Genomic DNA, 16,211 nt, shown 5'->3' on the forward strand with positions numbered 1-16,211 from the left:
AGTAATATATGGGAACAGTTGCTGGACTTGACCAAAAAAATAATAATCACAGAACATGTCTCTATGCACAGAAACAGAGATAGTCTGACCTCTCAGTGAAGCATGTCACCCAGAATACAATAGCCTTGGAGAAGGACAAGAAGAAACAAAGTAGTAATGTAATTAATATGGCCTTGTGTAGATTAGAAGACATCTAACTCATTATCAAGTGATATAATTTGCTGAACCACAGGTGCAGAGACTGTATAAGAAAGGTAGGAATGTCCAACTTCACAAAAGTGGACATGTTCAAAGACAGGTGTAGTGACTGAGCACTAAAAGATATTCATGTGACATCGCTGTTCTTGAACAGACTTTAAAATAAAAAGTAGCAAAAATGAACTAACAGTTTTTATATATTTTGATAAGACATTTCAAGTATAGATAACCTTTAAGATATGAATTGGTCAAGAATGTGTGCCCTTACCAAGTTGGACAGTAAGCTATCGTTAGGGGATAATGTTAAAATCCTATAAAGAAGGGAAGTTGAATTGATCAAGGGCTCCTTCTCAGAAGAGACTCCTTGCCTGTTTCCTGCTTACTTTCGAGGTAAGAAAGTTTTATGGACTCATGTACTTGCTCCCATTTAATTATCTACATAACAATGATGGATCGTTTAATATTTTGTTGATTTAGTCAATATTAAGAATCAATAGCTACACTTTAGTGAAAGTTTAAAATGGAAGCAGAGATTCTCTAATAGTATTTACTTGTGTAAATACTCAGAACAAACCAAAAGCGTTACTGAGGCGCACCTCTAGCTAGGAGTTAAATGAAAGCTAACTAGACACCAGGGGCTTCTTAAGTGCACACTTGTATCTTTGTCATGTGTCTTTAGATCCTGCTGCTTAAGTTAGTAATATAGCCGTTTTTATCACATTGTAAGTTAAAAATATTTGATTATTCATATTCAATATTCTTTTTATCTCTTTTCCCTACAGCCTCCCTCTACCTGGCCAATATTCACTTATTGGTCATCTTATTGCAATATGTATTTAAGTTATGTGTACCTCAATATTGTTTAACCTCTGAAGAAGGCCCCAATAGGGCAGAAATGCGTCAGGTCATGTGTATTTGGCCCTTGTGTTTAGGCTATACTTTTATACGAGGCTTTCATTGGGCCCTTATGTATGTTTTTAACTGTCTTTCTAATAAATACTTGTATTTTTGTATATTATAAGTTTTAACTCGGTTTTTAATATTGGCCCTTCATTAGACTTTCTTCTCACCCTTTTGGTTCTTGGGGCTCCAACTTTCACATTGTTAGCTGCCTTCGAGGTGCTTGTGCCCTCCTGCCCAGCCACCCTGTGAGGGGAAACAGAGCAATGAGCCTGACTGCCTGACTTAGCTGACTGACCGGCATGGTGGCGCTTTGGCAGTGGCAGCGGCGGAGGCCTGAGGGAGCCAGGCAGCACCCAGAGCAGTGGTGGCCCGTCGAGCCGGCACATTGCAGAGGGACGCTGAGTGCGGCTTGGCTGAGGCTCTTGTGTGAGGTTTCTGGAAAGGGGGAGGGGAGCTATCCAAGTCAGGGAAAGGGGAGAGGGAAACAAGGGGGCCCCTTTCTCCGGCTCTTCAATTTGATTTATTTCTTATTTTATTTTTTATTTTAACATCGGAAGTGACGTTATGCCCCCCCCCGGTGCCCCACCACCAAAACGTTTCTGGCTACAGGCCTGCACAGGATTAAACTAATGGGATGCTTGCCAAAAAGGATGGCCAGTATTACCTAAATATTACAATATCGTTCCTAGAAAGAGGCCATTCTGGGAAAAATACTGCTGCAAATTAAGGCAGAAAAAGCTGACCCCACTAATAACTTAGTGTATATGTCATTAATTCTTGAATCTTTGTTGCAAGGCAGAGGCTACGATTACTCTCAGGCTTACTTTCGATATGCACCCACAAGGTTTTAAGAGAAAGGCACATAAGCACATGTACTCTCTCTCACCTTGCATCTGTATTTTATATATGTTTGTAACTTTATACTCATACCATTTGCAGTTGGTGAATCAAACATCTTGCAAGTGAGTCCAGAGGAACACAAAAGACAAGGCACTGATGCTCATATGGAATTTATTTAGCAAAAGGGGGAAGGACATAAACTGAGCAGCTATGTTATTTTAAATTGGTTTTATGTTTTATATGTACAAGCCAGAGCTGGAATTTCATAGTTGGCATTTGCTTGCATTAATCATGAAACATGTTATATGAGGAGCTGCTGTTGCTGCTGCCACTAGCAAAACAGCTGCTGCTTGAAAAGTCAGAGACCAGCGCTCTCAATGGTTCCTTTTTCCTCTGGCAAACATGTCTGAAAAATGAAATTCAGCATCTTAGTAAAAAAAAAAAAAAATTAACATTGTATTCCTTTATTTCAGAGCTGCCAGATTTAGCAGGAAATATATTCCCAAAAGCATCTGCAAGTTAGAGCCAAGTCAACCCAAACATTCTGACTCAAAACATATATAAGTTTAAAAAGATTTGCTGATTATGCACAAATTGTATTTGGAGGTTGCATCAGTAGCTGTATAACAGGGTGTCTGTTTTCCAGGAAAGTACTCCCAGCCGAACAGTCCCTCTGGTTATGGTTTTAATGAAGAGGTAAGTATTTGAAATCCAGAACAACATTTCTCCCTGCTTGTTTTTAAAGTTTTGCAAAACTAAAAGCCACATTTGGCACCGACCTATACTGAAGCTTGTGCCACAAGCCCAAGCTCTTATTGACAGTGAGATTATTTTTCAAAACAGAAGCAATCAACAGACCCACCGTTTCCTGGCAAGGCTCTTCTGTGGCCGCACTTAGGGCTGCTTCATACAAGGTTTTACTTATTGCACTTGGCTAGGATACCTACGTATAAAATACGTGCATTACACGTTGGATGTGAAGCACAAACACTTGCACTTTTCACCCCTCGTCCCTATGAAATATAGATGAGCGCATGCCTAATCCTTTTCCAGTAACAGCTTCTGCATATTTTACAAAAGACAAGTTGTAAGAAACACTTGCACATGTACTTCACATATGTTGCACAGTATGTGGCTTTATGCTTTTACACCCAAGTCTTCTAGTCCAAAATTCTTCATGAAATTGAAGTTCAGGGTAAGGCTGGGAGGGATTTTTTTTAAAAACTTTTGCTTGTTTGCTTTAAACACATATTTATATATACAGAATAATTTTATCATTTTTAACCTCAACTGATATACCTATTCTAGTCACAACCACAGGACTTCTAGCCTTTATTATTTTTCATTAGAAATTTAGCTTCTTCCAAGCTTTCTTAAGGACCAACAAGGATAATGGAGCTTTCATAATCACCACCTTTAGATCATTAACAGGTAGAGCACATTCAAAAAGCCTACACTAAATTTTGATGCAGTTTTACTACAGTACACACATTTAGCATTCTTCCTCAGACAGCAGCAAGAAAAGAAGATCCCACAATGTAGATGAAAAAATTCACATGTATTCTGTCTGATAAACAGCTATGGGACCAATGAGAATGCAGTAAGGGAACACCACAACAGCTCGCCATTGATCTGCTTGCCAGAGGCAAGTACTCCTGGCCTTCTTTTGAGGATGTCCAGCAGCATACAGATGCCCCCCACCAAGTCCTCTCCAAAATGCAGACATCTTGGGGGAGGGGAAGCTCTTATGTTAATGAGCAGTAGGTAAGATCTCTGCCTCTCCTCAGTTCTCTGGCATCCACAGAGGAAATGGGGGAAGGTTGAGGAGGCAGAAGCAGCTCAGCATATATCCTGACAGATAGTCTCTGAGTTCTCTGACAGGCACAGCAGAGCAGAGGGTAAATCGTGATGACAAATTCAGGCAAATATTTTTGATACCTGAAACATACTGGGTTCAGACACGTAGAAGTGATCAGCTCATAGTTTATTAGTGATTCAGCAAGAGGAGGAGGAGGAGATTGGATTTATACCCTGCCCTTCACTACCCAAAGGTGTCTCAGAGCGGCTTACAAACTCCTTTCCCTTCCCCTCCCCACAACAGACACCCTGTGAGGTAGGTGGGGCTGAGAGAGCTCTTGACAGAAACTGCTCTTTTTCAAGAACAGCTCTTATCAGAACTACGGCTTGCCCAAGGTCATCCAGCAGGTGCAAGTGGAGGAGTGGGGAATCAAACCCGGTTCTCCCAGATTAGAGTCCACGCACTTAACCACTACACCAAACTGCAATCCCTGGCCAAAGACTGCAATCCCTGGCCGAAGCCTGGCCGAAGCCAGATATTTATGCCTGAAAAGGGTTACATCCAAAAACATCCCACTCCCAACAATAGGCTATTTACACTCTATTGTTTCCCAATTGGTTTACTCTAGGATCCTTGTCTCCCTACTGGTCTAGTCTACGATCCTAGTAATCTATTGTTATGCATCCCAAGCTCAGTTCTTTTGCAAGGACAGTTCAGGCTCAATAGATAACAATACCCAAAGCAGGGAAATGGTTATACAGGTTTCAAGAATACCTGCAAAGGGTCTTTAAGAAATATCATAAGGAACATGAAAATGTGAAATCTACACAAGATCTGAAAAATATCTAACACAGAAACAAAACAAAAACTAGATAATGAAATTGCTCTCACATTTTATGCCTGGCTTAATAACAAACAGTAGATGTATTTATGTGTCAACCTATGTTTTGACTGATGTGAGCCGCCATGAGCCTGTGTTGCGGGGAGGGCGGGGTACAAATTGAACCAATAAATAAATAAATAAGTAAAGTATTGAGAGGTATTTGCAATGGAGTGGTTTGGATCTGAGCACACCAAGCAGATGTGTGAACTTGTCCATGGTAAAGTGGGAGAGGCACAGTGGTACCATTTATGTCACATGTTTTCCAGATTCTAAGTAAAAAAATGTCTGGATTTGTATTCATAGGTAACAACATTTTTTTGCAAGCAGCTGAAAAATGAGCTTGATAGCACGACCGGGGATTACTGTAGCAAAGAAGTAAGCAGCACACTAACCCCAAACAAGGCTCCAGAGTAACTACAATGAAGCAACAACTGTGTCAAGAGGTAAGATGTCATCACTGAAAGAAGCAGCTCTATTGTTTTGTGCCTTGGACAGATGATAAAATGGCAGCAACATAATGTGAAATGAAAAAGAATTTAACCCTGTATACCAATAATAAATACTTTGTGACCGCACTTCTCTGATCCTTTACACACAGTGCTTTTCTGGTCAGCATGCCTTCTGAAGTTATGGAGATTGTTACCAATGAGAAGGCCTTCTCAAAGGTGAGATATCAACTCTCTTCACAGGGAGATCTGTATGGTATCATCATCACCATCACCATCACTGAGACAACAAGCTAAGTTCTTGCTTTTCAGCAGCAATCAGTCTGATATTCTGTTGGAACTAGATCTGCCTGCTGGTTTCACAATACTGGATTCCTCTGTACTTACAAATTTTAATATTTAAATATCTACAAAGTGGAGCACATACACTTTAAATAAACAACCTATATTAAGTAACTCACTGATAGACCTAGACTGCATGTAGCTATCACAGTCAGAGAACAGAGCCAAGCTTCTCAGATGGGAAGACTAAATGCCACCATGGCCTCAACTAATCTGAAACAGCACCTCAGAACAAGAGGTATCATAGGGCAATCCTGGCAAGAACTAAGTTTATAGGTAACTTATTTTAGAAAAACTCTGTAAATCCAAAGGTTTTTTTAAATTTGTTCCTCCCTCCCCCCAACCCGACAGTTCAAACTGGAAATACTCAAAATGCAAAAGTTGTCATCGGAGGTCACCCAAGTACCCCTTCACTTTTAGTTTACGATTACAAAAAAAGAAAAGAGGCAGCAATCACCTGTCAATGGAAATGGAGCATCACAGCCATTACAAAGCATAAACTTAAGTTCAACACATACCCAGCCAAAACTGTATGCTTTACAGACACAGTTGGTTAGTTCACAGTTTATACAGTATGCTGGCATTCTTCTATGGAATTCTGGATCTCACAGAAGCAAAAGGAAGGGCAGAGAATGAACTTAAGTTTTACATATGCATTTTCTTTTTGCTCAACAGCACGTAATGTGAGAACTGCATTACAGGGATATGGAAATCCATGTGTGCCATTTCAAGACAGACGTTTTGTGATGTTAACAGAAATGTTGGGAAATGATGCCATCTTCTGGTCAAATCAAGTTAGCAATGAGTAAAAGGATCAACAGAGTTCCATATATTCCATAGATCTGGCCCTTCAAAACTTTTTTTTAAACTTCATTTACGTTCCTTCAGTTCTTGGAGTTTAGTGCCTTTTCTCAAGAAACAAAGATTAAGCCTATCTTTAAGAGGAAAATATTTGCACCAGAATATTATAAAAACAACATTTCCAACACTTTGGTATGGTCCATTAATGAAAAACAAATCCTGAATGCCCTAATTTGTGTTCAAGATCGAAAAGAGGCCTGTCTTTTCCAGACTCTCAAGGACTATTTTGTGTTAAGAAACCTTTTTCATTTAGCCCATTTTATATTAAAAAATACAATTTTTCATGCTCTTATTGTAGAGTAGAAAAGGCTTAGGATGCTAAATGAATATGTCTAACACAGATTCCCTGTACTTTCTGTCCCTTAGCCTTCTACAAAGTATTAAAAAGGAGACTACTCAGGCTCTGGATTCAGATAGTTCTGCACCAAATGTAGCTCTGTGTTTTCAGGGTGCTGCAACTGTAAAGGAGGCCTTGAGTAAAAAATAAAAAAAACTTTCCCAAAAGATAAATCTGCTAGATGAATGCATAGTACCTTGACTAAATCTAGAGGCAGTCCAATGCATGTAATGTAGTACTGTATACAGTAACCAGAAAACAGACCAGGGTTAAAGACAGATGTAATATCTTTAAAGCAGCAGGATGCCTTCAATGTGCTCAATCCAATCATTATTTAGGGCTGAGTTCTGTGTGGGTGGGTGAGGGAAATCCAGTGCAGCAAGTTCACAGCATAAGTCAACTATGCATGGCTCTGACTGTCTGGCAATTGTGAGGACAGCCTTTTTTTTTTTTTTTACTGTCTTCATTTATACCCAGAGGTCATTTCGGGGAGGAACGCGGGGGAACGCAGTTCTCCCGGGTGAGGTGCTGGGGGCGGGGCACATGACGAAGCCCCGCCCCCTGCTTCTGGCCGCCCCCTGCTTCCGGCCCTCATTCAGCCAGGAGGAGGCAGGAGTAGAGGGAGGGTAAGTTGCTTCCTCCCCGCCTCTCCCCACCCCTGCCTGCCTGGGGCCAGGGAGGGCCTTGGTGGGGCTTCCTCGCACTCCCGCTGGCCTTGCAGGTCCACCGCTGGGCCCCTGATGTCAGGGGGTGTGGCATATGCTAATGAGTTATGCTAATGAGTTCCCCTAGCTCTTTTTCTACAAAATGACCCCTGTTTATACCCCACCTTTATTGACAATGGGGACCCAAGGCAGCTTACATCTTTCTCCTTTCATCCATTTTACTCTCACTCTGTGAAGTAGGTTAGGCTAAGAAAGTATAACTGGCCTAAGGTCACTCAGCTAGTTTCTTTCTTTTTTTCTTTTTGGTATTTGTCTCTCTGTGTGTGCATGTGTGTGTGCCTGGAAGTCTTGGTTGACTTCTGGCGACTCCTAAGTGGGGATTGGACATTTCAGAGAGGTGGCTTACTATTGGTGGCCTTTGATTTCCAGCCCTGGTATTCCTTGAAGGTCTCCCAAGTACTCGCCAGGGTTGGCCCTGCTTAGCTTCCAAGTTCGGGCTTGCCTGGGCTATCCACGTCAGGGTGGTCACTCAGCTAGTTTCTATGGCAGAGTGGGGATTCGAACATCAGCCTCTCAGATCCTAGCCCAACACTTTAATCACGACATCATGCTGCCTCTCCACCTACTGCAGTCCCCAATAGAGTTGCCCTTACTTTGTTGACATGATACCCTAAAAAAATACTTGATTCCACTGAGCATCATCTCCGTCTTGTCTATCTGCCTGAAGTAAAGAAAAGAGTAAGGGCATACCTCCAGTGTTCCCTCTAAGCCGTGGAACCTTGTGAGCAAAAATTCTACTTCGTGAGCTACAAGCATTAAAGTGTGAGCAAGGCTACATTTGACTCTCGTGTGAATGTAGCCTACCTTACAAGGTTGTTGTAAAGATAAGACAGAGGATGATAAAACCATGGACAGCACCCTCTGCAACTTGGAGGAATGGGCAGGATAAAAATGTACTAAATATCCAATTTAAAAATGTGTAGGAATCCAGTTCCAATCTGATTTCCCAGACATATGTGCACAGGTGTTTAAAAATGTATATACACATGTACAACCTGTTTGTCTGCTGTGGCAAACTCAGATATAACATTGAGCTAACAACTTTAATGTGTGGTGGTGTCCTAACTGCAGACAGCCAGTGGTTAGAGTGTCACACTAGGATCTGGGGGAGCCAGGTTCAAATCCCTACAGTGTTATGCCAGCTTGCTGGTGAACTTGCGCCAGTCTCACATTCTGCCTAACCTACCTGACAAGGTTGTTGTGAGGATACAATGGAAGAAAGGAGAGCAATATTGCAAGTTGCTTTGGATTCCCACTGGGGAGAAAAGCAGCTTGCAACACTATTCCCCCCACCTACATTTTGTAAAATAATAAAAAACAATTCTGCATATAACAATCTGGATCAATTCCACAGAGTTTCCTTTAAAACAGATTGCTCTGATATTTTAATTCCATGTTGACCAGATTACATCACTATTTTTTTTAGCTGAAAAAAGAAAGAAAGACATTTTTGGAATCTACAAAATAATGACTTCAGGGAGCACTTTGTATGGGCCCACAACAAGGACCCTGGCCTCATTCTCATTCAAAGCGACTAGTGAGAATGATGGCTAGACTTTATGGGCAATCCACATACACTGCTCATACAAAAAGTGAAATTTGATTTACAGCTTTGAATAGATTTGGGCATTCATGCACACATGCACACAGATACACACAGTCATTCCCTCACTCTACCTGTGTGCTTGTCATACCATACATGCATGACCAAAAGATATAATTAATTAATGACACAAAACACAAAGGAAATCAAGCTTCATTACTTTTCACTCTTTTAGAAATTTCAGATTTTTTTCTTTAGACCATACCCAGAACAAGAACTACTGGCCTTCAGAAACTGATCAAGACAAAAAGGGGATAGGTGTAAGAGCTGGCTGCAAACGCCTGCAACTTGTCGCTCAGTCTGTGCCGACACTACCTACCAGACACACGCATGCACACACACAGCCTTCAAGTCACAGCTGAGTTGTGGCGAGTAACCCCACAGAGTTTTCAAGGCAAGCGACATTTGCCATTGCCTGCCTCTGAAACAAACATCTCCTTCGCCCGCACCCCTACCCTCAGAAAAACTCCCCCTGTTGGGCTGCTGCTTGTCTCCAGCTGACCTTTCGGTAAAACAGTGGTAGCCCTCAAAATTCCCATGGGTGTGCCCAGGAGAGGATCTGGCTGTCACCGCACAGTCAACCGCCATGTGGCTCACTGCCCCTCCCTCCCTCCCTGCTCCTTGTGCCTCACCTGCAGGTCATAAAGGACACTGGAGTGGCAGAAGCACATCAAGCCGAGCCTCCCTCTCATTTGTCACACTCCTTTGTACCGCCATAGGCCTCCATAGTTGTCCTGGACTCTGGAGAACAGGTCTACCCACTGTTGTCTTCTACAGGGTAGACCTGGACCCTGCAGAACAGGTCTACCTGCCATAGGGCTCCATGTCGGTAGACCTGGCCTTCGGAGAACAGGTCTACCTGCTGCCGGCTTCCCTGGTGGTAGACAGGGTCTCCAGAGAACAGTTCTATCCACCCTTGTCTTCTATGGGGGTAGAACTGGCCACCAGAGAACAGGTCTACCCACCCTAGTCTGATGCTAAGGTAAAAATCAGCTTAGCAGGAATTCTGAACCTACATGTTAGAGAGTCTTGTGTTTTCTCTGGGTCCACAACAAGGACTTTCTATCAGATGTGCATTGTGAGTTCCCCACTGTGAATTCCATTCCCAGGATCATGGTGTCCCAGTTCAGATCAGAGCTGTGATCTGCAATGAAGCTGGGGCTTCAGCCTTCTGCAATGTTTTCCTGATCTGGAATGGCTTTTGGGGCTGCTATTGGCCCAGTTGGGGGGCTCCACACATACTGATAGGATACACATAGCTTTCCCAATGGAGGAACACAAAGGCATGCTCAACAACAGCAGGGGTGTATTATCAAGGCAGTATGTGCCTTAGCAGCACTCCTCATGAACTATGGACTGCAGTCCAAGATTACAGGGATTTCTAGGCAGAGCCGTTGATGAGGAAAGGGCTCCCTGAGAGTACAAATCAGTCAGACACTACTCCATACTACTGTCTCATCTGAACTGAGTGTGTATCTGGGAGGGGGTGTAACAGGCAAGTGTGGTGTTACTATCATGCTACGTTAAGGCTCATTCTGTTTTCTTGGTAGTGGAAAGTGGTGTCAAGTCACAGCCAACTTATGGCAACCCTGTTAAAGGCAAGCGAGAAACAGAGGTGGTTTGCCATTGCCTTCCTCTGCATAGTGATCGAATACTAACCAGAGATGACCCTGCTTAGGTTCCAAGATCTGATGAGATCAGTCTAGCCTGGCCATCCAGGTCACCCTCATACTTATACATTTCTGTGAAAAACAGCTGTGACATCAGCCAGTTGAGATGTTAGGGTTTTCAAAGGGCATGGCATTACCCCTGTAAACCTGAATATTTGCCAACTGCTTTACAGATTATTTACTGGCCTCTCCTACCGGCATGCAAACTAAATGTCTTCAGCCCATCACAATGATTTCAACTTACTCTAAGCAAGTTTATACAACAACTTGATCAACCACAGCATATATTATATACCAACATCACAATATGTCAGCGACATTCTAAATATTTTCATACTCTGTTTAATTGTTATATTTACAGTAGCCTAGCATCAGTTCTAAAAGCACCAGTCCAACCGGCAGAAACTTTTCTCTATCACATAAAAGAAATCCTGAATCAGAAGATGAATTCCAGGGGAAAAAATCTGACTGTGTATCAACAATGTGATCTGCCCTGATGTTGCCACCTAAACTTGTTTTTCTAAATCAAGAATTTTACTTTGAATTTCTAATTTTTACATATCATATCTACATTGCCTTCAGCAAGAAAGCATGAGGAGGAAAAACAGATAAAAAGTCTACATAGCTTGGAAACCTTGCTGACCTGGTACGCTGCAATGTCCTGGGCAAAGTATCTTCCTGTTTTCTTCAGTAAACCCTATTGAACTACTGAATAAAGCCCCATGCACTAATGAAAATCCACTCCTAACAAGCAAAATTGAACCATGTAACAAAATAAAAGAAAATCATTCCCATCCCCTACTGACAACTGATGGCTGTATTAGTAGTGTTTCTCTCCCTAGATATATACTATGGATGACTGAAAAAAATTCCACAATACCTACGAGGTATGGTTCCATTTTTTAGCCTACTAACATGAATAATCTTGCAGCCCCAATAGTAGATAAGAAAATAAAGGGGAGGTTATTTCATAATAGGTAAATCAGTAAGAGTTAATTCATACACTAAATATTTTAATCTTTAGAAATGTGTATAAAGTAAACTTGCACTGAAAGGCTAATCTTTTATCCAAGGATTAAATGTTTACAAAGTAGCAGTATCTTCTAATCCCTTGGTATGTGCTTAAGCCACATGTTTGTTTTCTATTCTTCACTGTATGCTTCAATACCCCCACCACTTTTTGGTCAATTGTTAAGCTCTTTATCAACATGTTTTGTCCAAAATTGCTGAAGACATTAAGAGCTAATGTGGTGGGGGGTAGTACAGTATCTGATGAGCCCTAGTGAGCCCCATGTTCAAATCCTGGCTTGATGATCTCAGTCCAGTTATTCTCTCTCAGACAAACCTACCTCACAGGGATATTGTGAGGATAAAACAGAGAAGGGGACAGCCACGTAACCCTGAGCTACTGGGGAAAGGGCAGGATAAAATATACTGATAAACTGCCTAAAACCGATTAATTTCTTCATTTCATTTAAATAATATTACATCTTTAAGCACTGTAGTTCAATTTTTTCATGCACCATCCATAACAGCATCATTCTAATATATAAATATGACGGCTATTACTGTATAGATACCACAGAACAGTTGTGCAGTCTGTGTACTTGATAAATGTTACATTAAAAAGTCCACTTTAAAAGATCTTGTATTATTAATAGTAAACACCAACTGCTGCAGCAAGTTCCCATTTAGTATTTCAGTCACCGAACTGAGGAGGTTAAGAAGATGTGGCAATTTGTAACTTAATCCAGTGTGTGTGTGTATGTGTGTGCGTGTGCTTTTGTGTGTATATAAGATTTTTTAAAATCTGAACATTTAGAATTTGGTTATTGCTTGTTCAGGATTTATAGTTACATGTGACATATATGAATCTTAAAAGCAAACAAGTCACCCCTAAAGAAATAGAAACCCCAAACCAATTAGTGATAACAGCAGACGACAGCCTTGATATGAAAAGTTACCTGGGTTTTTGTAGATGCTAAGCACATCCTTGAAATAATGAGGTAAGAATCTTTCTAGTAAAAGCAGCACATCCTCCAATTCTTCTAGAATCCCCACGAGTAGAAAGTTTTCATTCACATTCACTTTTGCTCTTTCGAGGGCCCATTCACCAGGCTCCCTGAAAGAATGTTAAATAAAGTCTCATTCCAATTGAGCTTTCCAAGTGAAAATGGACACGGTTTACATGTCAGTTATAGCATAACAGAATCTGTTAGCAAACCTTTCAATCTGAAGAAGTGCGATTGCACACGAAAGCATATACCTTGAATAAAACTCTGTTGGTCTTAAAGATGCCGCTGGGCTCAACCTTTGCTCTGCTGCTTCAGGCGAACATGGCTACCCCACCTGAATCTTCCAATGACCGCAGAGCATCAGTCATTTTCAAAAGTAACTAGCAATACGTTTTCTAAGACACATATAAATTGTTTGGATCACTTTCTTGAAAACAACTGATTCTTTTAAACTCTGATCAGGAACTGTGAGGCTGACATACACAAGAAGGCCTAGCCCTAACAGCATATATGTTTGGTAATTTAAAGAAATGAAGCAGTCACCTGATCAATGCCATCAACAGTAGCCTATTGGAGAGGACTAACAAAACTTGTGTTTCACAGGCTAAAGCGCCAATGAAGATTTATTGGGAAGTAGTAAGAAGAAGTTTAACAAAGTCACCTAATTTTTATTTTCAAAGCTCAGCTGATCAGTTTGGAAAGAATTTACCAGCCAAACTGTCTGATGGCACTGAGGCTTATATTGTCTCAGTAGTATATGGCATAGCTGATATGATACCACTGGTCTTTTGCACAACATCTTGTCCTTCAGAATAACTCTGATTTAGCGCTCCTACTGTTTGTGGGGTACTCTAAATCCCTCTATTTCTATTAAATGCTAATTTAGCAATAAATAACCCTGCAACATCCAGGGTGGAAAGGAAAAGGTACAAAGTTACCTGCATCTTGGATGCTGTCCACAGAAATATGGAATAATATAAAATAACCTGGGATTGGAACATTCAGGGTAGTTCTCAAGAATACATACATTAATATCCTAAAGGAAGAAGGGAGAGGAAAGAGAATACGATCAGAAGTTTATGACAAAGTTCTCTGTTGTCTTCCAGAGTTCAGATTACAGTTCTAAAACCCAAATCTCAAAGGCCAATCTTTGCATCAAATGTTTTTCCAGAATACTGTGCTAGTCGCATGTCATACTAACTTTTCTTTTGAGGAATCCGAAATGCTTAACGAGCTTTTAAAAGCAAAGCATATGGTTTAAGGGCCCTTCTGTCCAATGGATCAAGCATACGTGTCAAAGCATAAATACTTCAATAGGGATTAACTAAAGATGACCCTAAAACCGAAGTACGATGCACAAAAAATAGAAAATAAGTTATGTTTACTATTGGAAGAAATACCTGTTTGACTTCAGCATAATCTTTATTATTTATACTATATTATTTATATTAATGTTTAAAAAATTTGTTTGCATGTAGCCATTTTCTGTAGATCCATTGCTGGAGTCAAACTACTGTTGGAAGAAGCTGATGTTCAAGATGAACAGCAACAGAAATACCAGTTCCTTTGCAGAATTATTCACTGTAGACTAGGGATGGGCACAACCCCCCCCCAAAAAAAGTGGTTCCGTTCAGGTGTCAACCCGAACTGAACCAAAATGGCTTTCCCAAACCAAACCAGGAAATTTGGGATGTTGCGGGGCTCCCCCGGGGTTCTAGAGAATCCAAACTCACAGGGGATCTCCAGCTGATTCTCCTCTACCAGCCCTTTAAGTTTGGTAAGGATTGGACTTGGGGGGGGGTCTGAGTTATGGCCCCCCAAAGAAGGTGCTCCCAGGAAAGTACTTTCTAGGGACATGACAGGTGCAGGTTCAAGAGACTACAGAATGGAACCTGTGCCAGCTAGAGGCATTCAACTTGCTGCAGACCTCCCTGGCATGCCCCCTACATGCCCTCCAATTTATGTGGGGATTGGACTTGCGGGGGTCCAAGTTATGTCTCCCCAAATAAGGTGCCCCCAGGAAAGCACTTTCTGGGGACATGACAGGTGCAGGGTCAGGAGGAGAGTGTAGAACTGACCCTGTGCGAGCTAGAGCCATCAAACCTGCTGCGGATCTCCCTGAGATGGATGAAACCCCTTGTCCTACCCTGGAAGCAGGCAGGTCTGTCACCAGCACTGTTGCAGGTAGCTGCCATCACCAAGTCCCTGGCCAGGCCACCCTCTCTCAGATGACCAGATACCCTCAGGGCCAACCTGCATTTTCACGCCAGTGTTTCTGGGTGGGTTTTGTTTTTCGAGCTGCCCCGAGCCATGCCCAAAAGCTCAGAGATTTCTTCAGAGACCATGTGCATGCTGAACGTCACCTCCCGAGCCCCTATCCAGCCAGAAATCAGCACGAATTTTGGCTTGTCACACAGTTCACACCCATCCTTACTGTAGACACATTCAATTTTATGTTATTTATAGTCTGCCTTTCTCCCAGGAATCAAGGTAGATTACCCATAATAAGTCAATACAATCAACAAAACGAGACATTCAACAACCAATACAATTAGGATTTTAGAAGTCTGGAGCCATTGATCAAGAAAATCCAAATTCATTTGAAAATAATACAAACAGTAAATTTATTGCCCTATTGTAAAATGAGTGTTAATATTGTAAGCTTTTATGTAGTGACAAACTAGTGAATTTTGTTTCTTTATACTTGTTTTATTATTGTAATAAATAGAGAAATGTTTAATAAAATATTTAAAAAGAAAGAACTAAAGCACAGTGTATGTACTAAATGACACATGAAGTAGTACAAAAATTACATAATAGGATCCTACTTACAATAAGCTATGCACTGCACTATAGACTACAGTCTCTAATAATTTATCCAAGTATGTCTAGTCTCAGTGTTACTGTGGTGTGGATCCAGGTGGCAAAGTGAGCCATATCAAGGTAAGGGGTCATCTAGTCATCCTACAGGCTAGAGTGAGTTGGTAGAAAGCAATTTTTGCAGCTGGTTTCCAGTAGCAATTCTCTGAGGAATGATTTCAACCAGTTCAGCATACATTCCCGATGCCTACTTCTGCCTTCAGGCTCCTCAACAACATGGCATGATCTACTGTATCAAAGGTTGCAGATAAATCCAATAAGAGCAAAAGAGAGGCTTGGCCTTTGTCTACACTCAGACAAAGGTCACCATCAACTAAAGCTATAAGAGCTGTCTTTGTCCCACAGCCTGGCTTGAAGCCACATTGTAAAGAGTCTAGATCAGATGAGTAATAGAAAAAGACTTGGAGTTGGACCTGTCCTGCTCTCTCAGTCACTGGCCACATCATTTTTCTGTAGGGGTGGCTTTTAAAGTAGTGGATAGCTAACTGCCTCTTTGAGTGGCCAAGGGAAGGTGACCTGAGTTAGTGATTAACAAGACGGGGACCCGCGATACTCGCGCGGGGGGGAGAAGAGCTCCGTCTCCTCCATCCCCCCCGCTTGATGTCCCGAGGAGGCGGCGGCGAGGCCGGTCCTCCCCCCGCCCGCCCGGCTCCGAGGTGGAGGCGGCGGCGGCGAGGCCGGTCCTTCCCCCCCCTTTGCCGGGCTTGGCG

General features: G+C 41.8%; 1 protein-coding gene across 1 annotated transcript in view; it reads right to left on the reverse strand.

Moving 5' to 3' along the window:
* UST (uronyl-2-sulfotransferase) overlaps nt 1-16,211 on the reverse strand; it is a 115,995-nt gene that overhangs the window by 22,702 nt on the left and 77,082 nt on the right. The window contains exons 6-7 of the mRNA XM_015415551.1: nt 13,560-13,657; nt 12,571-12,728 (exon numbers count right to left, since the gene is read on the reverse strand). Of these exons, the coding sequence (XP_015271037.1) occupies nt 12,571-12,728; nt 13,560-13,657 (256 nt within the window). The remainder of the gene's footprint in view (nt 1-12,570; nt 12,729-13,559; nt 13,658-16,211) is intronic.

The sequence above is a fragment of the Gekko japonicus genome, unplaced genomic scaffold, assembly GCF_001447785.1.
Source record: "Gekko japonicus isolate JY-2015 unplaced genomic scaffold, Gekko_japonicus_V1.1 scaffold1870, whole genome shotgun sequence".
In the NCBI taxonomy this organism is placed as follows: Eukaryota; Metazoa; Chordata; class Lepidosauria; order Squamata; family Gekkonidae; genus Gekko; species Gekko japonicus.